Source organism: Arachis hypogaea, chromosome 8, assembly GCF_003086295.3.
Source record: "Arachis hypogaea cultivar Tifrunner chromosome 8, arahy.Tifrunner.gnm2.J5K5, whole genome shotgun sequence".
Taxonomy (NCBI): Eukaryota; Viridiplantae; Streptophyta; class Magnoliopsida; order Fabales; family Fabaceae; genus Arachis; species Arachis hypogaea.
In genome coordinates this window covers 14,430,307-14,457,448 of record NC_092043.1, presented here as the reverse complement: position 1 = coordinate 14,457,448, position 27,142 = coordinate 14,430,307, and the positions used below count along the sequence as shown (strand labels likewise).

The 27,142-nt window shown below is 38.0% G+C and overlaps 1 protein-coding gene across 4 annotated transcripts; it reads left to right on the top strand.

The window, feature by feature from the left end:
* Positions 1-4,255: 4,255 nt before the first annotated feature.
* LOC112706240 (probable ubiquitin-like-specific protease 2B) lies at positions 4,256-12,018 on the top strand. 4 transcript variants are annotated; one of them, XM_025757430.3, is made up of 16 exons: positions 4,256-4,670; positions 5,438-5,751; positions 5,869-5,956; positions 6,066-6,112; positions 6,248-6,445; positions 6,547-6,622; positions 6,741-6,849; positions 7,097-7,159; positions 7,712-7,843; positions 8,159-8,359; positions 8,451-8,506; positions 8,599-8,692; positions 9,167-9,260; positions 9,709-9,828; positions 10,176-10,574; positions 10,830-12,018. In XM_025757430.3, the coding sequence occupies exons 1-16, from the start codon at positions 4,541-4,543 to the stop codon at positions 11,802-11,804; spliced, it is 3,096 nt and encodes a 1,031-aa protein (XP_025613215.2). In that variant the 5' UTR covers positions 4,256-4,540; the 3' UTR covers positions 11,805-12,018. The 4 variants fall into 4 exon arrangements, with proteins under 4 accessions (XP_025613215.2, XP_025613214.1, XP_029144179.1 ...); XM_025757429.3 differs by having other exon boundaries at positions 4,391-4,670; positions 6,066-6,148; XM_029288346.2 differs by having other exon boundaries at positions 4,407-4,670; positions 5,869-5,969.
* Positions 12,019-27,142: the final 15,124 nt, after the last annotated feature.

Genomic DNA, 27,142 nt, shown 5'->3' with positions numbered 1-27,142 from the left:
CTTTTTTAACATGAAGCTTTGGAGGCCTTGCTCTAACTTTATCCTGCATTTTATCATCATGAAGGATAAAGTCAAATTGACTAATCATTTTCACATTATGGAACATTATAATTTATAATAAAAGATAGATTAAACATAAAGTATTATACTTGGCTGAAAACAGATAAAAGTTGAGATTCTTGTGTAACTGGAACTCCTTCTGATTGGTCAATGATCATCTCAGTTGGTGCATTTGAAGTTGCTGCTGGTGGATTGGTAGGATCTTGGGTAACAGGATCAATCAGAGTTCCATTGGGTGCATGTTTAGCATTAGCATTAGCAGAGGCAGCAACTACTGCAAGCAATCACGTAAACGTGATTATCTAAGGCTACTTGGCGTTCCAATCCCGTTCCCACAATGCACTTTTCGGACCAAAAAAGCAGAACTGCTTGACGTTCAGTCAAAATTTGTCCCCCATGTAGATTCTTCAAAAATGTCCCATCCAATCCGATCAACGGTCTACACCCGGCCTTAAACCCTTTCTTACAAGCGTCGAGGCACATATAGAATCTCTGAAACTGTGGGGGACTCTCAGGCATCGGAATCACTCCAACCTGAATTGTTGAACTTGGGTTAGTGGTATACAGTTGATGGGCATAATCCCAAATCAGACCATATTGTGCAATCTCATCTCCCTCAACAACCTTCCTAGCTTTCCTTAATGCCCTAGTGATACGTGTACTGTTCAGCCGTATGCTACATTTTCTCATAAACCATTCATACACCTCTTTGTGCTTTATTGTCGGGTGTTTTCTTAGTTTAGGAATAAGCTTCTTCAAAGTCCACTCCTGAGTAGCAGCCCTATTACTCCTGCTTTTAGGACATGTATGCTTATCCACTAAAGTCTTAATCTGCCAAGACATATCGGACTTTTTCAAAGCACAATACACTACCCAAGGACAATTTTCTCCCCTACAAACAGCCCTAACCCGCACATTATCATTCTTTTTGAAAATAATATTCCTACTCCACTGTATAGTGTAGTCCCTAGTGGCATTCATAAACTCATGCTTTGTCTTGAAGATCATACCTACCTCAAGCTTCAGCTCTCCAAACCTGGCTTTCTCGTTATATGGTGGATAAAATGCACAGTCTTCCTCATCAGAATCCAATGCTTGATTCATATCCTCTGAGTGCCAGGATCCACAATCAGATTCACTGTTAGAATATACACCTCTTTCTGATCCTGAAAAATTGATAACAAACAGTATTTACAAAGTAACACAACACACCAGTATAGAGTTTTATAAATACATTTTCATAAATAAAGTTTCTAACACAACACTATAAATAATATAACAAAGTAAATTGCATGTCACCTGAATCCGATATCTCATCATCTTCAATATCCTCATAACTAGAGTCATCTGTATCAATTGCCTTTTCAGTGGTCTTGTGAGATGCAGGCCTAGACTTTTCCTTGTTTCCATATTTCTTTGAACCTGATTTCTTGCCTACAACAACCCCACTATCACTATCACTATCACAAGAACTCTCATATCCATCTCCTAAGATCTTCGGAGGCTTATACAGACTATCTTCGGTACTCTCGTATGAATCATGAGAGTCACTATCCTCCTGAAGTGGAGCTGGGGTAACAACTCTATCACTCCTTGTCATTGGTTTTCTTTACTGGTTCTTTCTTTTTTTCTCCAACAACATGCTTCTTGAAAGGCTGAGATCTTGAGGGTTGGCTGTGAGTCTTCAATAGTTAGGACTGAACTTTTAAGGGTTGGGTAGATGACCTTGATGGCTGAGAAGAAGATTTCAGGGGCTGGTTATGAAGAACAAATTGTGTTTCAGGCTGTGATTTGGGTTGGGATTTGGGTTGACACATGGACTGTGATTTGGGCTGGGATTTTGGCTGTGGTGGTGTATTGTTGGGCATAGACATGGGATGTGGTTTGGGTTGGGATAGTGGCTGTGATTTGGGCCTTAAACAGTATCTCTTATTCAACTGGGAAGTATTTGTAGCCTTGGGTTTACAGGTGCTCTGGTTCTCTAATATAACTAACTCATCATCATCCTCACTCATACACTCCACCATGTGTGGCTCTGAGACTCTATGCACAAAATAAATGTTGATCGAATTGTGATTCCTTCTTCAATCCTTCACCATTTCCAACAAATCAGCATCTACTTCTAACTTTCTCAACCCAACTTCAAGCGACATTCCGGGTACTTTCCAGCAACAACCCTCCACCTCTGAATATCCTAACTCCTTATAATATCCCTTTACAAAGAAAACATCTAGTGTATCCCCTTCAACTCTCACTAACACCGTTTTATTGTCTGGTTCATAAATTTTTGATCCACCTTCATCATTCTTAAACTTTCCACCATGATGGAAAACAAATGTCATTGGATGATTTTCCATCTACAAATTAAAAATAGCAACAATGAATCATGAGAGTGCACTCTGTTTTATTTTTATTTTTTAGTACAATTTATTTATGTTTCATCAATGAAATTTCAGGAACTACTTTCATCTAAAATGAACACCGCAAAGAATCAAACCCTGTCTTTACATGAACTAAACAAAACAAATCATTTAATCTATCCACACACATTGCATTCGGCCATATCAAAACAGAGAGCATCCACATTTTTCAACATACACAATGTTTGAACCATTACAAAACCCTAGCAGCAACTACCCCCATCACAAAAACCCTAACCCAAAATCAACCAATATTCAAAATCATCGAATAGCATACCACACATTCATAAAAAGAAAAAGAAAAAAGAAGTAGAGAAGGAACTCGCCATGCAAGAGAACTTACCTCTCACCAGAGACAGTGCCTACCACCGCAGAAGACTGGTGGCCTTCAGACTGTGATGAGGAGGACCGATTGCAAGGCGAACGGCGTCGCTGGTTATTGCTTCCACGGGTGATCAAAGTAACGTCTTCTTGTTACTCTGTTTTGGTGACTCTTCGTTGGTTTTGGGTGAAAGGGGGGAAAAGTGTAAGTGAAAGTGAAAGGGAGAAGGTGAATGGGAGAGTTACTTCAGTAATAGCCTTTCTTGCTATACGGCGTCGTTTTTGGATGAATCTAGGTGTCACTTAACAGTCTACCTGTACTGCCGTTAATGGAATTTTCTAGCCCACTAACAGAAGGACAAACGTGATTGATGTCTAATCTTTCGAGGATTAATTTGATTAAAAATTTTTTTCGGGGACAAAATTGATGATCGTGCAATCTTTCAGGGACCAATTTGAATATTAACCCGCTAAAAAATTATCAACAGTGACACAGATATTTATCGACATCCTAGTAAAATTGTTGGTAATTACGAATTTTTTGATCAATCATATCATATATAGATACTTCTAGCGAAAAGTTAGAGTTAATTGGTCAATAAGATTTATGCCGGTAATTTTTTTCCCGGGTTCTCATAAATGTTTTTTCTTTTACTTTAATACTTAGAGATATTCAAATGAATTTAGTTAAGATATAATTTTAGGATATATGTTAAAGTATTAGATGAAAAAAATATGAAAAATATATAAAATTTAAAATTGTTAATCTTTTTGTTATGCATTTATATATTTTTAAAAAAATAAGTTTCCATGCATAATAATCTTAATTAACATGTAAGACATAGGCAAATTAAACGCATTTAAAAAGTGTTTAGAAAAAAGAACTTATTAATTAGATATTTTTTAATACTTCTAATTAACAAATAGATTTTATTCATCAATTTCCACTATCTCAATTAAGGGTTTAATTAACATGTATTCTTAGAACATATAATAAATTTATTATTAATAAAAAATTTTAAATATTTTTATTTAATAAATATAAAATAAATACATTAAAAATTTAAATTTTTTATATTTTTAATAAAATTTTTTAATTTGTTGCATAAAATAAATAAACCTCTCAACTAATCAACTCAACTTTTTGTTCAGGCAAGTTAATATTGGTGTCTTAGTTGTTATCTTTTATTATATACAACACTCTCACATTTTATTTTTTGGATGATTCTTAAGATACACTTGTTATTATTGATTTATTGTGCTTCTTTCTCTTGTTGTTTATCCTTCCTTTTATTTTTTTCAACTGTTTTTCCTCTTATAATCTATGACGATTCATGAAAGAAGTTACGTACTTGGTCGATTTTATTTTTTTAATTGATACGAAATCAAAATAAAACAATAATTTTATTTAAAAATAATTAATATAAATTTATTATTGATACAACAACCTTAGCAGTTCTCACTTATGACTTATCACAACTTGTTTAGCTCGCAAGAAAGATACGACTCATGAGTTTCCAACAGAACAGAGGTTTAGGGACACGTGGCATGATCTAATTAGCCAGCTCCACAGTATATAAAGGCTTTTTCTCGGGTCCTCAACCCCAAGGGTAGTAAAATCTCCCAAAGTCTCAGCTTCGTCCATTACCACTTCGCATCGATTTCGCGCCCCTGACTCACTGAGTCACCTTTCTCAGCTCGCTCCGAGTTCGAAATCGCCAAAACCTCTCTTGGAGACGATGAACAAGTCTCCGCGCACGGATCTACACGTATTCGATTTCAATGAGGAAGAAGAAGAACGACAACAACACAACGAGATCGCTAAATTCAGAAGCCCTATCCTCAATCCTCCACTCCTTTCTAACCACGGTAAGGGCAATTCCCCCTCCCCCCTCATCTAAAACCCTAATTCCTTCTAAAGAAACAAACAATTTTCGATTCTGCGTGTGCCTATTTTGCGTTTTGGATGGGAAATTGTGCAATGCGTGTGGAGATTTGGTAGAATTTTCTGTGTTGTTTGAAATTGTGGCGCCACTTTGGTAGGAAAAATTTCTGGTACTTCAAATTCGTCCGTGCACTTTGAAATTCACGTTATCTTAGTAGATAGATAATGAAGAACGCGATATTTTTATAGGAAAGCACTGAAATCTTATCATGGAAGGGGAGAGAAGAGAGAGTTGTTGATAGTATCCAAGACGATAGATACGTCTTAACTGCCAAATGAAGGATGCAGTTGTTGTTGTTGTAAAATAAAAAACAAACCCTGTCATTACGGAACTAGAGAATTTGAATGAGGTCATCAAATCCAAGATCACTTCTTTGTCATCTATGGACTCACTATGATGCATTGGTGTGGCAAAGGTCCACGGCATGCCCATAATCATAGACCAATAGACATAGCCATCTCAGCAGGAGCATATAAGTATGGCTGCTTCCCTTTTTTGGGGGGCGAGTATACTTTGAAGTGTTTTCTTCTCATGTACTTTGCATCTTTCTTGTTTTACTATTTAAGCATTTAAGTTCTAATGTGAATGCGGTGGTATGACATAAATGTGCTAGTTTTGCTATTGCTCATTGTTAAGCTGTTTGGAAATATAATGACTGTACATAGCTCACTACACTTCATATATTCACAGACACTCATGAAAACAAAGTCAATGCCGAGAACGATGTTGATATTACATGTGTCGATGTTGATACACTTGGTGATAAATTCAACCCTGAAAAGAGTGGTTTAGATCTCCCTCTGGACACATTGGAATATAAGTTTGACAGAAAAGACTCGAATTCTGAGCTGGAACATGCTAAAAAATCAAATTTCACTAGTCACGAAAATCACTGTAATTTTAAAGTAGATATTTATAACCATGATGAACCAGAAGCAAAGGATACAAGTGGTGAGGAATCACCTCAGACAAGCCAGATGGATCCATCACGGTCACCATCCAGTGTAATGTAGCTTTTTTTTTATCCATAACATAACATTGTAGCCCGAGGAAAGGATTTCATAAAGAGATTTATATCCTTGTCGATTTTATCTTCTATCCTCTACTTTATAATTTTGCAGAATGAATCAGTTGATGTTAATTCAGAGGCTGATGAGTGCATGAATGAGAGTCTTCCTTCAAGTCCTGCCTCTGATATTGTAGAAAATGGTGTGCTTTTATAGTAATCCTGGATCCTTGAAACTCATTCACTCTTGCACTGTTGATTTGGAAATACTTTGTTGCCCTTTACTCATTAAACTTAGTTCCATGATTTCAGTTTCGTCGAATGGTTGTGACTTGAATGGCAGATACGGTTACAACATGGTAATTCATATTCAAGCTTCAATGGTTGCTTCAGTTGTAAATACTATAATTTTTGCTTATTTCGTTATAGTCCAGTGGTACTTTCTCAGTTGGTTTGTCTTATTTACTGTTTTTCTTTCTCCATGTAATTTTCAGGATGATGCAAATATGGAAGTTGTTCTTCATCCAGATTATGTCATATACCAGGATAATTACTATATGGGGCCAAAGTTAACATTTTCACATTATTGTATCAAGATTAATGTTTCAACTACATGTATAAAGCAAGGAGCCCTTGAGCTTGAATGGCCAGTTGATGATCTCGTTGATATTAAGTGCAAGTCGTTCCAGAGTGTGAGTACTTTTGTTGCTTGTTTTTTTTTTTTGGTTGTGTGTGTTCTGTTTATTTTTTTTTGTGGGGGCACTCTTTATATCCTGATTTATACTTCCTTCAGAGTGCAACAATCATTTTAAAGCTTCGTGTAATATCTTGTAAAGCAACTGAGTCAAATCAAGCAAACACCACTTCAGGTGAGTATATTTAATGTAATTTATCCATGTAGAGAGGTTTTCTTCTTTACCACGTGGCATACGTGACATATATGATATTTTCAATTAATATAAGTTGACTTTTAACTGCATGTGCTAGGCATTGAGGAATTGGAGATTGCGGTTGTTGATTCCAATTGGTCTTTGAGGCATAAACAGATCACATCTCTGAATATGAAATACTCAGATATTTGGAAAATTGTGCTTCAGTAAGTCATCAAATTAGTCTTTCTTGGTAATTTATATTAATTGTAGTTGATTTGCAATTCATGAGTGTCTGCGGGACTCTGTTGCTTTTGTTAATAATATTGTCTTTTTTTTTGTTATTTTTATATTATATAAACTTATGATGTGAAGCTCCATTTCTCGTAAGAAAGCTTACTTATTGGTTCAGACTTAGGCATGCCATTTTGTATCACTTGACGTAAGATAACATTCTTTTGATTATATTTTCAGTTGCAGTATGGACATAGAAGGCAATGATAATTATTCAGAAGATCCGAGAAGCTACTTCCCTAAGTGAGTTAGAATTTTTTTATTTTATCTTTTAAACAAGTATGCTTAGATTCATAGATACCATGGAATTACTGCACTTCATTTCTTTCTGATGTTTGTCTCTCGTGTGTTTGCATGATATATGCTGAATTTGAATGTTTTCCTTTGTGTTATGTTGTTTCTATGCTGTTTAGTTTGCTGCCTAGATGTTTTGCTTAAGAGGTTGCAAATCCTTAATTGCTTGTTTGTTGGAAAGTTTTCCTTTGTATAGCATTTCATCTTTCCCATATATCTCAAAGTACAGAAAAGTGTTGGCCCGTAGATTTTTAATTGGGAATGAAGTTTATGCAGATCTTCTTTAATCTATTGGTTCTTCGCAAGGTGTTCATTAACTTGGATGTAATATATCATGATATCTTCTGTCTCTACTTTAATACATTGCATGTTCTTGTCCTTTGATTTTATTGTTGTTGTATTTTCTTTAGAAGGTGCGAGTGTTTCTTTTGTTTTGATGGTGGGAAGGGAGTATTAAATACTGAGTTGGGGCTAATACTCAGGTTTTATTATCTGAAACAGTTTCGTGCAGCCTTTTGACGAAGTAATCTATCCAAAAGGGGATCCAGATGCTGTTTCTCTAAGTAAGAGAGATGTTGATCTCTTGCGGCCAGACACATTTGTTAATGACACAATTATTGATTTTTACATCCAGTAAGTTTGAATAATTTTTGCATTCTCTTGTCATGTGTTTTTGTTCTTTGGTCGCAATCCAGTTATATAGACTGGAACTTTATGAAATGGAATATGCAGGTTCCTTTGTATTATATATATATAATTTTGTAATATGCATTCCTCAGTTGAATATAAATCATATATCTAGGCACATATGTGAAAGATGGGCACCTGCATGCAGAGAGAATACTAAAATGAGTAACTATTGCCCAATGTTAAAGCAGAGAATATTAAATAAGTGAATTGCGGTGCTTGATTGAATGTATTTCATTTTAAAAACTTTACTGTTGGCAGATATCTGAAGAGTCAAATACAAGATGAGGAGAAGTCAAGATATCATTTTTTTAACAGTTTTTTCTTTCGGAAGCTTGCTGATATGGATAAAAATCCTGCAAGTGCTTCTGATGGCAAAGCAGCATTTCTGCGTGTTCGAAAATGGACGAGAAAAGTAAAGTTATTTGAAAAAGATTACATCTTCATACCTGTAAACTTCAAGTAAGATTGTGTTGAAGTTTGCTTCTGTTTTTTTTTGTCTCTCTATCTGTATTCAAGTGCTCATCCAAATGAAATTGTGTTGTGATGACAGTCTACACTGGAGTTTGATAGTCATATGTCATCCTGGTGAAGTGGTTAACTTTAATGGTGAGAAATATTGCACATGGATCTGGATATTAATATTAATAGTTTATTGTGAATCTGTTTTATCAGATATTTATGTTGTATAACTATTCTAGATAAGGAGCGGGACAAGTCACTCAAAGTTCCCTGCATATTGCATATGGATTCTATAAAAGGAAGTCATTGTGGTCTTAAAAACCTTGTGCAAAGGTATGACAGAGAGTATTAGAACTTCTCATTTGCATACACTTATTTAATTGATCATCTCCAGTTTTATGCTGATGTACATACATATTTCTTTGGGTGGGTTTTAGGAGTTAGACTGATGTTCTTGGCCTTTATATTTAGTTTGAACACTGAAATCTGAAAATGCAAATATCATGTAGTTTTATGTATGAGTAACAATGTTATACAAGAAAACCAACATTACTATGCTTAGCGATGCTGCAGAGAGCATGCAATAGCAATTTCTATTTCATTACTAGTTTTCTGTTGGTATTTATTGTTTTCTTATGTTGATTTCTATGTTGATGTCTGTGGTATTATCAATGTTTTCTTGTACTACTATCTTGTCTCTTATATTTATCTGTATTCTAATCTTAAACGTTGAACTCAGATTTAAATTTTGATCCCTTATTCCCCCACCAAAAAAGAAGTTAACCCCTTCTGGTCTGATATTGACAGTTACTTGTGGGAAGAATGGAAAGAGAGGCATGCAACTACATTGGAAGAAGACCTTGAATCAAGATTCCTTAACATGCGTTTTCTTTCCCTTGCGGTATTACTTACAAATATTTTTATTTTATTCGTCCTTTTTAGGATTTCTTGGTGTTGAATAAAGCAAATCTTGGTTTTATTTTTATCAACTGCAATTGTGCTCCCTTACATGATTATTTAAGTTGATGAACATGAATATTTTGTGCTCACTGTTATAAGTGAGATTTTTTTTTTTAAAAAAAGAGTTATTTGTTTTAATCCATTATGTGCTAGGATCCTATGGTAAACTGCTGACTATGCATGCACTTGATATGAAAAATCCCTTCTTTTGAGATTTAATTTTCAAAAAGTAGGAAATGCATATGCTATGCTTTAATCATTTGGAAATTTCCTTAATTGTCCATGGTTATATTTTGAGCTATTGGGGAACTATCTTTTTCCCTTTATTTTCCCAATTCTTAAGGTTCTTTTTACTAATGTCTAGTGGCTTAATGTTTGCTTCATGACAGCTGCCACAGCAAGAAAACTCATATGATTGTGGTCTGTTTCTGCTGCACTATCTAGAGCTTTTCCTTTCTGAAGCTCCTTCTAATTTCAATCCATTCAAACTGACGAAGTTCTCCAACTTTGTAAGTGGTGTATTTTACTTAGTTTTGACTATTCCCAGTATGTTTAGCAAAAGTTGCAGGAAATGAGTTTTTGGTGTGTGTGTGGCTAGTTATTAACAGGTATTAACTTGATTAACCAATTGGATTGTTAATTGTTTTTCAGTTAGAAAAAGTTTTACTCTTTTGTTTGTTGGAATTTTCTCAATTTCTTGTATCTTCATAGTAGGCTATCTAAGTACTCTTACTGTATCTGTTGTTCCTTTCCTAGCTTGTTAGTACCTGTATCTGTTTTATCATTACAAGTGTAAAAAGCAACTTATTGAATGATATGGATTTTTACCCAATCTAACTAGCTTTTATTTTCCCAGCTAAATGTGGACTGGTTTCTTCCTGCTGAGGCTTACCTCAAGCGAACACTTATCCAGAGGTTGATATTTGAACTTGTGGAAAACCGTGGCTCACATGAAATCTCTTCTTCAGACTGTAGTGATGATGACAACATATACATTGAAAATAACGAGAATAGAAGTGTTCAACACCCAGAAATCAATAGAGAGTCAGCAAATTCCCATGCTGGTCAGGGAATTGAAATCACTTTACTGCCAGCATCATCATCTTTGGATCCTCAGTCTTTAAACAACTCAGGCTTGGTTCTTAAGGATCTTTTTGAGCCAGGGACTTCAGCAGGAACATTAGTGGGACAATGCCAATCTTTTGGCCAGCGGTCTTCTGATTATCGATTCAATGGTTCTATATTTTCAGTGGAGGTAGCTACTCAACTTTGTCTGCATGTGCATTTGTAGTCTTGAAATTGATTATGTTCCACCCTATGGTCATATAGGGGGTCTGTTACGTATCTTATGGGATGGGACATTTCCCCTGGTGGGGTACAGTTCTTAATATTATCATTGAATGATGTGTAAAATATCTAAATTAGCAATTAGGTCTAATATCTTATTTTTCTACATTGTTGTTGTAATATTGATCCTGTTCCTCCTGCTTCGTCTTTGTATTTAAAATAGGAGGATGCAGATCTTGGCGAACATTATATGTATTTGACTTCAGATCCCAACTTCCAGCAAGCAGCAGCAGTTACTCCTCAAGCTTGTTCCTTGCCATATTTACCTAGGGATTATGGAGATGACACTTGTCATAGATCAGTTACCTCTTTGCATACTGAGCATAACATGGCCGAGTCTTCTTTAGATGAATCAAGTGGTGGCTCTGATGATTCAGATGACATAGGGATTGTTGAAAATTGCCCTATTGGAAATGAAGCTGACCTTGGTCAAATAAATCGTCATCCACCAATGAAAAACCCGGAATATTTAACAGATGTTCCTGTCTCTGGTGGTAACAATTTGCCAATTGCCTCTCTCACCGGAATTGTTCAAGACTTGAATACGAATTGTCATGGTAACCAGATGGGAGATCTCAAGGTCACTTGTGATGATGGTCAGATGATTGATGAAAAGGTCACTTGCAACAATGGCCAGATGAATAATGACATGGTCACCTGTGACAATCATACGGTTGGTGACAATGTCACATGTGAGAATGTTAAGATGGTTGATGACTTTGTTGCTTGTGAGGACGGTCCTATGGTTAATCACAAGTTCACTAGTGAGGATGGTGATGTGGTTGACGACAAGGTCACGTGTGATGATCAGATGGTTGAGGACAAGGTCACTGGTGAAGATGGTCAGATGGCTGATGACAAGGTCGCTAGTGAGGATGGTCATGCAGTTGACTACAAAGCTACTTGTGGTGATGGTCAGATGGCTGATGACAAGGTTACTTGTGGTGATCAGATCGGTGATGACAAGGTCACCTATGACAACGGTAAGATAGTTGATGACAAGGCCATTTGTGATAACGATGGTCAATTGATTGATGGCACGGCACTTGATATTTGTGAGGAACAAGCTGCAAAGAGAAGGCGGCTTATGCCACAGCAATGTAGAAGTGAGGAAGTTGTGACAGATTCTGATTTGTAGATATGGATGGATGAGTATTTCTTCTTTGCTTCGTTTCTGAATTAGTTCTAGGTCTTAGTTTGCCAACATGTGAATAGTCTTCTTGCCTAGTGGCGATTACTCTATTGACTTTGTTCTCGCCGTTGTTGTTTCTGCAACTTAGCTGTAGAGATATCTGCGGCTTTAGGCACAATTAAATCTTACAAAGATAGAAAATTGTTCGCTTGATAGAAAACTGTTCCAAGAACTTCCCGTTTCTTCTCCCAAAAATTTGGAGTAATTGCTTCCCGTAAATTGCTTCACCTTAACATAGTTTGGCATCAGGGTAAATGGAGGTGAAAAATAATCATGAATATAAATATTAGCCATCAAGCTTCAGAATACAAATAGTTGTTTTCTTATGTTGCTACTAGAAATTAAAATTCGAGTAAACACCCAATCTAGATTTTGTCTTCGTAGATTTTGTCTATTTTTACGAAGGACAAAGCGATCCCTATAAAAAAAAGGGGACAATTCGATTCTCAACCTTTTTATTTTGGGATAATATGATCATTCTGTTTAAAAATTTGTTAAAAAATAACAAAAATTAGTTTTGTGGAGGTTTTATTTGTATTTTATGGGGGATTTTAAACCTCCACAAAATTCTTTTCAACAATTTAACCAATTACTACCACTATCTTTTTCATCCTCATTATTATCACTCCTACTTCTATTATTTTTATTGCTTTATCATCATGATTATCTCTTCAACCGTTATCATCACCAATACTAATATTATCAACATTAAAGTTCTCTTCTTTCATTTCTTATTCGATATTTTTTTTCCTCTAAAAAATATTTGTACTATATATTTTTTTTGCAGCATCATTTTTATCAATGGTTTTTCTTCACTTAACCACCATTGATGAAGGAATTTTTTAAAAATAAACTTATTAATAGTTTGTGGGGGTTTAAAACCCCCACAAAATACAAATAAAATCCTCACAAAACTAATTTTTGTTATTATTTAACCGATTTTTTGACAGAGGGATCGTATTGTTCTAAAATGAAAAAGTTGAGGATCGAAGTGTCCATTTTTTTTTGGACAGACTGAGAGAGATCGCTTTGTCTTTTGTAAAAATAGACAAGGACCGAATTGGATGTTTACTCTTAAATTCTATTGGAAATAGAATATTCGACCTCAATTGCGTAAACTTCGATTGTCACATCGACACTACACACCAATATACACCACACCACTCCCCATCTACACTGCAAGTGGTTTTTTTTTTTTTTCCGAGTAGTGCGAGTCTCTTGAACCAGACCTGGTTCTTCAAATGAGCAAGAATGTGCCATCCCAGACAAGAATATGTTTTTTTGTTAGCGACCATTATCTATTCATCAGCCTACTAAAATCTAATAACTAAGATTTCCTCAGCTGTTTCTTAAAACAATTTTTGGGTGCCAACACTTTCTTAATTTCTTTTGCCGGGCTTCTGTTAGGATTGAGCACTTGGAGGTTAATGATAATGATATTTAAAAATATGGGTCTTCACTGATTAATGCAGACTAACACTGGCGAAACATATGTCCGCCTCACAATAAAGGTGCATTGCATTAAGAGAGGCATCTGATTGTGGTACCTCTATCGTAATCAGTATTATATATATTTAGTCCCTCTTTTCCCCAACAAATGATCAATTGTTCAATTTATGTTTGTTCTTTGCTAAACGAATAGGCAGAATAATGGAAATCAGTAATGTTTTTAGATTGTGTTAATGGTGATTGGTGAAGAGTTCAAGTATGTTGAAGTTTTGAATTTAAAATTTATTCTTGTTAACACAAAGGGACAATGTTAAAGGGTCAACATTTTAGTTGGAAAAAAATAGAAATTAGCTAGTGGGGTCACATATTCACATAACGTTCCCTAAAAGTAAAAAAAAACAATTGTTCTAATAGTCTCCAAAGACATAAATTGCATTTTCTTTTGTATTATTGAATTCATTTGGGGGAACTTTTGAAAAAATACCTATTTTTAAGTGACCTTTATTTAAAAGATCTATTGAAGAACTAAAAGTAATTTGAGGTTTAAATATTTCATGCAAAAGTATTTTTTTATTTATCAATTATATTTAAGTACAATGATATAAAATGATATAAAAGTATTTATTTATTTATTATGTTAATAAAGAATATTTAAAAAAAGATAAAAATTATATATTTTTTGATTTTTTAATATTTTAATATTTATTTTAAAAATCTTAAAAAAATATTAAACATGTTTTATTTTTACCACGTAATGACATCCAAACACATACATTATATAATAAGTATATTTTGCATATTTTTGACATGAAATAATCACATATTTAATCAATCTAAACATATGTAAATTTATACGAAAATAAATTTTTAGAATAAGTATTAGTGTTCCGATGGTTAACTGAAATGTCGATTTGGAATTGAACGTGAGGTCCAAATCCCTTTGTATGGTAGCATCTGACTTGTTGATGTCGATGTGTCGTCTGTCCGAGTTTCTCGTGAGAAGGTGAGGGGTGGTACTTGTTCATACCCTGATTCAATAAATAAAAGCCAGACCCAAGAAGACCAAAAAGGCCCACTAATAAAGTGGACTTCACTATAAACTCGACCTCCTTAAGGAGGTCGAGCAATGACGTGGAGGTCCAGCTCTGCTCGACTTAACGAGTAACTGTCTCCTTTAATCTCTCCTACTATCTCTACCTCATCTATAAGGTAGATCCCAACAAACTCCCAAGATAAAGGGAACACTTATCTATAAAAAAAGATAGAACTACTCCAACAAGGGTGGTTATCCACTCTACTATAAATACACTGACACCTTTAAGGTATATTCACGTTCTACTCTACTAAAAACCTGCTTAAAACCTTTACTAACTTAAGCATCGAAGTCTCTTACATGTACCACTCCAACCTTCTCACGAGGAACTCGGATAGGCGGTACCTCGGTACCAAAGAGGTCGGATGCTGCCACTCAAAGGGACCTGGACCTCACGTTCAGACCCATATCAACGTTTCAAGTAACTCTCGGAACATTGGCGCCGTTGCCGGGGACCTGGGATTCACCCTCTGACAAATGGCGGACCATGAGCACAGAGATGGCTATATGACATCTGAATCTGAGCTAGAATACCAAGTCCTCTTACTTCCGCCTCCACCACCACACCATGGCCCCCACGGGGAAGGGACCTCAGGGAATTCTCAAACAAGGAGGATCCAGTCGGAGGTCCACCATCCTGAGGCTAAGGACCAACCTCATGCGACCGAGATCCTGGATCTCGTTCATGGCCAAGGGGATTGACTACAAAAGCTCGAATACGAGGCTGAATACAACAGAAAGTAGAACGGGATTTGCAAAAAGAAGTAAGGCGATGAAAGGAGTTAGAAGACAAGCTACAGAAATTGGAAGCTTATATACAAAGGAGGAATAATCAGGCGGAGCGTGATGAAAGTTCCTTGGGAGGGCAAGATTCGTTCACAGAAGAAATCATGAAAGCTAAAGTTTTTAGGAACTTCAAATTGCATGACATGGATCTCTATGATGGAACGTCCGACCCGAGCCACCATCTCAGTAATTTCAGGAGCAGAATGTACTTGGCTGATGCCTCTGACACCACTCGTTCCAAAGCTTTCCCGACTACTTTAACCAAGGCTGCAATGAAATGGTTTGATAGCCTGCCCCCCAGGTCGGTCACTAGCTTCGATGACCTGGCAAGAAAAATTTTGACCAGATTCTCCATCCAGAAAGACAAAATGAAGCATTCCCTGAGCCTGCTAGGAGTAAAGCAGGAGGTCGGGGAAACCCTTCGCGACTATATGCAAAGGTTCAACAAAACTTGCCTGAAAATTCAGAGTCTACAAACCGAAGCCATAATTATGGGTCTGGTCAACGACCTTAGAGAAGGGTCATTCTCTCAGTCAATATCTAAGGAGATACCCGACCTCCCTGAACGAAATTCAACAGAGGACTGAAAAGTATATCAACATGGAGGAAAACTCCCGACTTAGGGAACCTCCTTCGCAGTCTAACTTGCCCTACTATCAAACTCAGGACAAAGAGAAGGAACCCAAGAAAAAAGTGGAACAAAATTAGAAAATCCTCAAAAGTATCACAACTATACCCCTCTAAGGGTTTCCTTGGTCGATGTTTACAGAGAAATATGCCATAAAGATTCCACCTCCTCATTCGATTAAACATAAGAAAGCTAGAAGTTGGATTGAATATTGTGAGTGCCACAAACTATATGAGCATTCCACTAATGAATGTTACGACCTAAAGAATGTCATAAAAAAATTGGCCAGAGAAGGCCGACTTGACAGATACTTAGCAGACAGGCCGGACGACCCGAAGAAGAGAAGAAGGGATGAAGAAGGAAGACAATCAGAATACCCTCCTCACACCCCAGAGCAACACATCCATATGATTAATGGAGGGTTCACGGGAGGAAGGGTGTCAAAATCCTCATGAAAAAGACACCTTAAAGAAGTATACCAGGTCGGGGAACATAACCAACTGACCGACCTACCCACCATCTCTTTCACAAAAGAAGACGCATTAGGCCTACTGCCAGGGCACGATGACCCAGTGGTGATAACAATGATCTTGGCCAACATAAACCTTCATCGCACCTTGATAGACCAAGGAAGCTCAGCTAATATCTTGTTCAAACCCGCTTTCGACATGCTCGGGTTGGAAGAAAAAGACCTAAAATCATACCCCGACAGTTTGTTTGGACTTGGGGATATCCCTATCTGACCTATTGGTTATATCCCATTATATACCACCTTTGGAAAAGGTGCCAGATCGAGAACCTTAAGCATCGATTACATTGTAGTCGATGCAAACTCAGCCTACAATGCTCTAATAGGGAGAACGACCTTAAAGAGGCTTGCAGCTGTCGTCTCTACTCCTCACCTTTGCATGAAATTTCCTACGTCTGAAGGGGTTGCTACCATTAAAGGAGACCAAAAGCTAGCCAGAAAGTGCTATAATAAGAGCCTTAGTCTGAAAGGCAACTCAGGAGGCAAGAAAGTTAATACTGTCGAATTAGGGGGAGTTCGAGTTCGCGAAGAATTACACCCTCAACTTGAAGGCAAAGTTGAAGAGGTCCAAATAGGAGACAACCCTGACAAGACAACAAGCATAGGGGCAAACTTGAAAGAAATCCTAAAGAAGCAGCTCATTGACTTATTGAGAAAAAACTCTAATCTCTTTGCCTGGAAAGCTTCCAACATGCCTGGAATAAATTCTGACCTGATGTGCCACAAGCTTGCTGTATATTCCGGTTCCCGACCTATTCAGCAGAAGCGCAGGAAGCTCGGGCCAGAGCGAACACAAGTCATAGAAGAGCAAGTGCAGGCCCTGCTAGAAGCGGGATTTATAAGAGAAGTGAAAAATCCGCTTTGGACAGCCAATGTTGTATTGGTAAAAAAGCAGAACGGAAAGTGGAGGACGTGTGTTGATTATACCGACCTCAATAAAGCCTGTCCTAAGGATCCTTATCTACTCCCTAGCATAGATGCCTTGGTTGATTCAACGTCAGGTTACAAATACCTGTCCTTTATGGATGTCTACTCGGAATACAATCAAATCCCGATGTATAAGCTGGATCAGGAAAAGACCTCATTCATAACTCCAAAGGCAAACTATTGCTACATAGTAATGCCTTTTAGATTGAAGAATGCGGGAGCTACCTACCAATGATTGATGAATAAGGTATTTTTCTCTCACATAGAAAAACTCATGGAGATATACATGGATGACATGCTCGTTAAGCCCAAAGAGGACGGAACATTGTTGTCTGACCACTTAGAAGTATTCTCAACTATAAGAAAGCATGAAATGAGGTTAAATCCATCAAAATGCACCTTTGTAGTAGAAGCTGGGAAATTCTTAGGGTTTATGCTAACTCAAAGAGGAATAGAAGCAAACCCTGACAAATGTCAGGCTATACTCAACATGAAGAGCCCGACTTGTGTTAAAGTGGTTCAACAACTAAATGGAAGGCTGGCCGCTCTATCCAGATTTTTAACAGGGTCAGCTCTGAAGTTGCTTCTCCTTTATACAATCCTAAGGAGAAGGAAGCAATTTGAGTGGACCCCAGAGTGCGAACAAGCTTACTAAGACTTCAAAGTATTCCTGGGGAAAACACCCATTCTTACCCGACCTATTAAAGGGGAAGAACTCGTGCTATACCTATCAGTTGGAAGCCGGGCTATTGCCTCAGCCCTAATTCAGAAAGACGAAAAGGATAAATAACTTATCTACTTCATCAGCAAAGCCTTATAAGGGGCATAGTTGAATTATCAAAAAATAGAGAAGTTTGCTTACGCCCTTGTTCTTACATCTCGGAAACTTCGACCTTACTTCTAGGCCCACACCATTAAGGTCCGGACTAATCAACCGATGAAGAATATCCTACAAAAGATGGACTTAGCTGGGAGAATTCTACAATGGGCGGTGGAGCTATCCGAGTTTGACTTAAGATACGAAGCTCGGACAGCCGTCAAATCATAATACCTCGCTGACTTCACTGCCGAATACACTAAAAATCCCGGAACCCCACTACATAGAGTATGTACGTATATGGGTCATTGAATAAATCCAGAAGCGGAGTTGGTGTTATTCTAGAAATCGATCAAGGGACTCGGATAAAACTATCCTTAAGGTTCGAGTTCCCTACTTCTAATAATCAGGCAGAATATGAGGCCCTAATGGCTGGCTTGAAGCTGGCTAAAGAAGTGGAGGCAGAAAATGTGGTAGTTTTTAATGATTCACAAGTAATAACTTCGCAAATTAATGGCACCTACTAAGCTAAAGATCTCACTAGGAAGAAATACTTGGAGGAGACACGAGAAAAATTGACACACTTTTCAGAAAGTGAGGTCCGACATATAACTCGAGAATCTAATGCCCGAGCAGACACTTTATCAAAGTTAGCCAGCACCAAGTCAGGAGGCAACAATAGAAGTCTTATTCAAGAGACTCTACAAACGCCATCTATATCAAAGGAAGAGGAAGTACTTACTATATACAATCAACATTTAGGGTGGATGACTCCCATAGTCAACTACCTCAAATTTGATATACTCCCTAAAGATGAAAAAAGGCTAAAAGGCTCTTAAAAGAGGCACAAAACTATACGCTAGTCCACAATATCCTATACAAAAGAAGAATCTCAACACCCCTCTTAAAATGCATTCCAACCTCCAGCACAAAGGAGGTCTTCGAGGATGTACATAGTGGCGTATACGGAATTCACCTAGGAGCTCGGTTATTAGCTACAAAAAGTGATCCGAGCTGGATTTTTTTTGCCGACCTTGCAAAAGGAGGCGGCTGAGTTCGTCAAAACGTGCCCGTCTTGCCAGAAACATGCTAATTTCCATATGGCACCTTCTGAGGAGTTCATTACCGTCACCTCGCCGTGGTCATTTGTGAAATGGGGTCTTGATCTACTTGGACCATTCTCTCAAGCTCTAGGCCAAGTCAAATACCTCATAGTAGGGATTGACTACTTTACTAAATGGATTGAGGCAAAACCATTGGCAACCAACATTGCTCAAAGAAGTCAGAAATTCTTGTATAAAAATATTGTCACAAGGTTTGGGGTCTCCCACTCCATCACCACGGAGAATGGAGCTCAATTTACCGACTCGACCTTCAAAAACTTGGTGTCTGACTTGTGTATAAAACACCAGTTCATATCCATAGAGTACCCCCAGGCCAACGGACAAGCTGAAGCTATCAACAAAGTCATATTGGCAGGGTTAAAACGCTGATTGTAGGATGCGAAAGGAGCTTGGGTGAATGAGCTTCCTTAAGTCTTGTGGGAATATCAAACCACTCCACATTCCACAATGGGGGAATCACCCTTCCGACTTACATATGATACGGAAGTAGTGATCCTATAGAAGTAGCCGAAGAATCACCTAGAGTTTTGTTTTACGACGAAAGAGCTAACATCCACAAAGAGAAGAGCTCGACCTTTTACATGAAGTCTAAAAAGGAGCTCAAATTAAAGAAGAAGCTCTGAAGTAAGAATAGCTCTAAGGTACAATAAAAAGGTGATCCATAGAAACTTCACCATCAACGACTTCATTCTGATTCGAAACGACATCGGAACATAGAAGTCAAGTGAAGGAAAGCTAGCTACAAATGGAAAGGACCTTACAAGATAGTAGAGGTCCTAGGAAAAGGTTCCTATAAGGTGTCCAACCACCAAGGACGGGAGCTCCCGAGGTCTTGGTACGCTTGTAACCTAAAAAGGTACTATAGCTAAAAAGCCTTGTACCTAAGTGCACTTTTTTCCCAACAAGTAAGGGTTTTTTAATGAGGCACCAGTACAAGGGGCTAGGGGCACCCATGCCTTTAGCAAAAAGCTCTGTAAGGAAATTTCTTAAACGTCAATAAAAGATTCCTTGTTTATTTCTTTTTACGTTTCCTATTTCAAACGCATTAACTTAAGCTCGATAAATTGCAAAAATCATTGCTCGACCTAAAGTTGTCGGCAAGATAAAGCGAGGAGGTATAAGTTAATGTAAGAATTTATATAAACAACTCGTACAAAATGATCTCAAAGAGTTGTAAAAATAACTTAGGCTGAGACCGATTATATAAAGTCGGCATACGAAAGGAAATTAATAAAGCCGCTAACGATTCGAGGGTCAAACCAATCGTGCCTTACCACAAGTATTCAACAAAAGGATACTTTTATAGAGTTTTGAACACTATCTAACAAAAGTTGCAAACAACAAATAATAATAAATAGCAAAGTGTTCCAAAAAACTACCAACTATTACATAAAGGAAAAATGTTATAGGCCCACAGGTTGGACTATCAAACAAACACCAAAAGCAATAAGATTCAAGACTTCTCACCCATGAGAGGCTTGAGAGTCTCGCCCGTTGTAGCATTTTTTCCCTCAGCCAAAGGAGAGGGAGGAAGCACGGAAATTGGCACGGCCGAAATGATCTCAGGAGCCGACGAAGAGGTCTCCATAGTACTTGCTTCAGGTTGAACTTCTGAAGTGGACGTTTGACCGACCTGAGGGTCCGATGTCTTTGGGTCCACAAAAACCTCCTCATCATCATTCGAGTCAGGCATGGGAACTATATTCCTATCCACCACAATATTATTCACACTGAAGAGAGAAAGAGTAAGGTCGGGAGCTAAGACCCTGACCTAAGACTCTAAGTTGTTGAACATTTCATCCATCTCTAAAGCATCCAACTCTCGGGACTCCTCAAGCTCCACCTTCAGCCTCTTTACCTTTTTCTCCAGCGTTAGACTCTCCCCAAACACATAGGTATAACTCTCTTGATACTTCTTGGCCTTCTTCTCAGCCAAGGCAACCGCAGCTTCCGACTTAGTGGCCCTCTCCTGAGCTCTTTCAAGATCTGATCTTAAAGTCTCCAGATCCTTTTTTATCTCATCAAGTCTCTCCACATCAGTCCGGGCAGCCACCAGAGCACTTGTCGTTGCCTGGATAGGGGAACCCTTCAACTCTTTAGCAAGGGTCGCACACACCTCAACTATCCAAAGACCTCCCCGGGCTAAGTGCTGAAGATGGTTCTGGATGACAATATCATCCGTGCTCAGATGATGATAAGGGAGCACATTTTTCTCACCCCAGGTCAAGGCGTCAAAGCGGCTCGAATAGATACTTTCCTCGTCATCTACCTTCTGCTTCTTAAAGAGGGATTCAGAAGAAGAAGGGGATTTATGGGAAGGCTCAGAAGGTATAGGCTTGGATAGTGGAGTGGGGATGATGACCTTCTGAATGGCAAGACCCGGCCCCGACTTTTTCCTCGGAGAAGATTGGATGGATGATCCAGCCCCGATCTCTTTCTGTGACCCAGCACTGACCTCTTTTTGTTGCTGAAGATTCTTGGCAACAAGAGGCTTCTTGGTGTTTCGCAGATATTTCATACTTGACTTCGGAGCCATACTTTCTGAAAACTAAAACAAGATGAGATCAAGATCAACATCTAAAAAAAAGAAGAATTCAATAAGCAAGGGAAGGAGAACTACCAAGATCCGACTTCAGAAGGCTAGGATCTACCAAATATCTCTTCATGTCCAAATGGGGATCTTGACCCCAAGAACCCAAAATAAAGTCTACAATACCCCTCTCTAAGTAATCTAAATTAGACAGATCACGCTTAAAAATATTAAGGGTGTCTTGCCAGTACAAAGGGAAGAAGGGCTCTTGATTATCGGGAAGGAAGAAAGGTCGGGCACCCACTACTCTCTTTACCTTAAAAAAGTGATTTTTGAAGTCATGAAAAGAGTCGTCAAAGATGAAAAAAGCCTTCCAACCTTGAACAGCTCCAAAGGATATCCATCTTGACTTCTTGGTAGAACTGTAGGATTTGGTAGCAACAAAGAGATAGAAAAAGACGTTAGCCATAGGTCGGACATCCAACTCTCGACATAGGAGCTGGAATATTTTCATGAAAGCCCAGGAATTCGGGTGCAGTTGAGAAGGGGCAAGGTTTGAAGATTGTAATACCTCTATCTCAAAATCTGTGAAAAGAAGTAGGACACCTAGCCTAGTGAAAAAGCAATCATAGGCATAAAAGAAAGGCTGTTTAGATTCCACTATAGGGGAAACACAATCTCTTCTCATGGTCGGTGGTTATAGGACATAGCTCCTCTTGTCCTCCCTATTCTCACAAATACTATGGTACCTACGAAACTCATCACAATATTCCCTATCAGTCATAGGGACACAGCTAAGAATAACACTATCTACCCAAACCCGAAGACTAGGCGGAACCTTAATCGACATATTCAAAATAACCTTGAAAGACATAAACGCTACACCTACAAGCGAAAAGTAAAGAAGGCCATTACTACGAGAAGTCAGAAATCGTACAAAAGAGGTCGAACAAACAGAGAAAACAAAAAAGTGTTACTTCTTTCAAAACATCTTTTTCAAAGCGTCAAATGGTATTTCTCCCATACAAATTCGTGGCATTGAAGTAACGCCATTTAGGGAAACAATCAAATAGGAATATAGCTACAATCATATACAAAAGAAAATCCTTTTTAGCAAAATCAAAGAGAGGTCTCTAAAGGAGTCAAGAAGAAGCCATCCTCGAAATCTTTTCAAAAACATTTTTTCTCACAAAACGTAAAAGAGCTGAAAGGCAAAATCCCTTCCAACAAAGAACAAAAGGAACCACGAAATAGAAAGTTCAAATAAAATCACACAAGTAGACCCAGGAAAGATAAAATACAAGAAGAGAAGAAATAGAACCAAACTCGATGAAGAAAAGAAGGAGATAGGCGCGTCCAAAACAGCAACCACAACGAACGATCCCCTTCTCACTAGCGACGAACGAAAATGCTTCAAAGGAATCTCAAAAGACATCAAGAACACAAAGGGGCACTTTTAAGAAAGAAAAAGACTTTCAGAAACAAGAAAGAAAAAGAAGAAGAGCTAAAAGACGCTATTTATAAGAGACAAACAAGTCAAAATGGCTCCTTGGCACCATTAAAGTTGGCGCGGATACCCAGGAACAACTGCCACGCGTCATCAAAACACCACCAACGTTTGAAATTTCAAACAGCTTGGGTAGGCCAACGTGCTTAAAGGACTAACGCCCGAAGCAGAGGCCAATGAATGCTTGAGCCCAATCTATGAAAGAAGTGGACTCAAGCAGGGGCATTGTTCATACCCTGACCCAATAAATAAAAGCTAGGCCTAAGAAGACCAAAAAAGCCCACTAATAAGGTGGACTTTACTATAAATTCGACCTCCTTAAGGAGGTCGGGGCAATGACGTAGAGGTCCAGCTCTGCTCGACTTAACGAGTAACTGCCACCTTTAATCTCTCCTACTATCTCTACCTCATTTAGAAGGTAGATCCCAATAAACTCTCAAGATAAAGGGAAACTTATCTATCAGAAAAGATAGAACTAGTCCAACAAGGGTGGTTATCCACTCTACTATAAATACACCGACACCTCTCAGGTATGTTCACGTTCTACTCTACTAAAAACCTGCTTAAAGCCCTTGTTAACTTAAGCATCGGAGTCTCTTGCAGGTACCACCCCCACCTCCTCACGAGAAACTCGGACAGGTGGCACCTCGGCACCAAAGAGGTCAGAGCTGCCACTCAAAGGGACCTGAACATCACGTTCAGGCCCAAATCAATGTTTCAGGTTACCCTCGGAACAATACCTGTAAGAGACTTCGATGCTTAAGTTAGCAAGGGCTTTAGGCAGATTTTTAGTAAATTGGGACTTAAATTATACTTGAGAGGTGTCAGTATATTTATAGTAGAGTCGATAACCACCTTTGTTTGGAGTAGTTTCATTTTTATTGATTGATAATCGTTTCCTTTATCTTGGGAGTTCATTGGAATCTATCTTTTAGGGGAGATAGAGATTGTCATAGAGCTTTTCGGAGGCAGTTACCTGTTTGGGCAGGTAGAGCTGGGCCCCTTTGCAGTATCCTCCCAAAAAATAGAAAACTGCTGGGGAGCCGAGTATCAACAATAACGATTTTGACGGTTTCACTTGGAGCGAGAATAATATTTTGCTCCATAGCCAGATAGCCATGTATGATGTGGCTATTCAAAATCACCTCAACCATATGGCCTGTAATTGTATCTGTATGGCGGGGGTGAGCACTGCTCTGGCTAAGGAGCTGAATAAGACTCCTGTCTGTGCCACTCAGGCCTTTCTTGACTCTTCCCAAGTTGAAGTGGAAAGGCTAAAGGGTTTGAAGGAGGAGTTAGAGGAGGAAAATGTAAGGCTAAAGTTTGACCTGGAAAAAGCTCGTTCTCAGACAATAAAGGCTGAGGTTGCAGAATTAATGGCTGAGGGGGTGAAAAAGAGGGCCGGGGAGAGCTATACTCGGACCTATGGGGAGCTGATCAACCTCCGGGGGGAGTTAAAAGATGCCCGGGAGAAACATGCCGTCTTTCAGGAGCGCGTGGTTAAGGGGATGGACGAGATGTTCAATAATTTGAAGGCTCAAGTCCAAGTCCACACTCCCAACCTTGATCTTTTTTGTAGCCAAGACAATATTGTTGTTGATAGGAAGATCATGCTAATCCCTGATGATGGGGAGGAACCTCAACCTAATGAGATTTCCCAGGGCAGCCGACCTCCTCAGAACCCCGAGGTCCACGCCGAGGTCAAGAATGCTGAAAGTCTTCCCTCGCCTCCTGATCCGATTCCGGCTGTCTGGTGCGGTGTTTATAACCCACACTTACTAACCGGTAAGTGCACCGGATCGTACCAAGTAATACCTTACGTGAGTAAGGGTCGATCCCACGAGGATTGATGGATTAAGCAATAGTTATTGAGTGATAAGCTTAGTTAGGCAAGCAGAAAATGGTTTTGAGATATTTAAAGAGCATTAAACAATACTTAAGAATTTCAGAAAGCAAGCAGCAATTAGTTAGGAATAAAATATTTGAGAAAACAGTTAAGATTTTAGTGTTATCTATTTTTTCGGATTTATTTTTCTTACTAACTATTTTAAATCATGCAAGATTTAATTTCATGGCAAACTATATGTGACTAGACCCTAATTCCTTAGACCTTCCTAGTCTCCTCTAAAATTTATTAATTGCCAATTCCTTGGTCAATTAATTCCAATTAAAGGATGATGATTAATTTCTACTTTATATGCCAAAAGAATCCTAATTATCCACAATTAAGGGGATTATATATCACGTATCCCGTTAAATACAAACAATTAAAAATTCAGTATAATATGTTTTCAAGCTGTTGTTCAAGTAAAGAGCTTTTCCAAGTTTTACAAGAACTCAATTAGAACATGGGTCATACTTCTGTTCCACCCAATATTCATAAAATAAAGAACAAAAACAATTATTGAAATATAAATCTAAACACAAATAAAATTAGAAAGATCAAACGAATAAATCCATACAAATAGATAGAGCTCCTAACCTTAACAATGAAGGATTAGTTGCTCATGGTTCAGAAAGGAAAAAAAATAATAGTTCTCGTAACAATATGTGTCATTGTCTAAATGTACAGAGTTCCTCTTTATAACTAATCCTAATAAATTATTCTCTAATTATCTAAAAAAAATAAAAATAATATCTTTTCCTCAAAATTAGATTTGAATTTAAATTCGAATTAATTAACAAGTCTTCCGTGATGGGTGGAGACCACTTGATTTGTCCATTCTACAACTTCTAATCTGTGTTTTCTGGGCTGGAAACTGGTTCAAAATGCGGCCCAAAATCTACGTCACCGATTTTTGTAAATTCTGCAGATCGCGCACGTCACGCGTACGCGTCGCTTGTCTTCTTCGCAAGTCACGCGGACGCCTCGGTCACGCGGACGCGTCGCTGAGCAAATCTTCAATTAACGCGTGCGCGTCAGTCATGCGCACGCATTGCCGTGGAAACTTCCAGATCACGCGCACGCGTCGCTCCTTGCAGCCATCTCCTTTGATTCTTGTGCTGCGAAAACTCCATCAAATCTAGCCGAATGCTACCTGAAATAAATAAAATTACCCAAGACTCAAAATAGCATCCATAGTGGCTAAAATATAATTAATTCTTAATTAACTCAACAATTTAAGTGCAAATTCACTAGGAAAAGATAGACAATATGCTCACGCATCACTGTCCCAGACTCGGTACATCCTCTGACGCCTCCTGCCCAAGTTAACGATGCCGAGACTGGTGAAGATCTTAACCCTCTACTTGGGGCTACTTCTTAGAATGCTCTTTTATGTTTTTATTTGGAATATTTGAAATGACTCATCTTGTGAGTCTCTTGACACTTTACTTTTGTAATAGTTAGTAACTTTTTGAACACTTGGCTTTGTTATAGTTGTTTTTCCACAACTGTTATAAAGTAGTATTCATGTTACTTTCTAGTGTCTTAAAGAACCTTTCTACTTTTTTATTGAATAAAGCTAAGTCCATGAAATTTGAGTATAGTTTGCTTGATTGGATCTTAGAAAACTTGTTAAGCAATGAATATATTTATGAGTTTCTTTTCCTAGTTCTGACTTCACATAGTTGGACTTTGTTTAAGTTATTTCTACACTTTGTTTTTACCCGACTTTGAAGTCAGTTTTCACGAATTATTTTTATAAATTCTTACACTAATTTGTACCTCGTCGCTTTATCTTGCCGACCACTTTAGATCGGGCAATGACTTTTGCAATTTGTCGAGCTTAAATTAGTGCATTTTTTATAGGAAACCTTTTGAAGAAAGAAGTAGGAATTTTATTGATAAGAAAGAAATTCCTTTACATAATCTTATGTACTAAAGACTTGAGTACCCCTAGCCCTTGTTTTGGTGCCTCGTTAAAACCCCCTCAAGGAAAAAAACTTTCATAG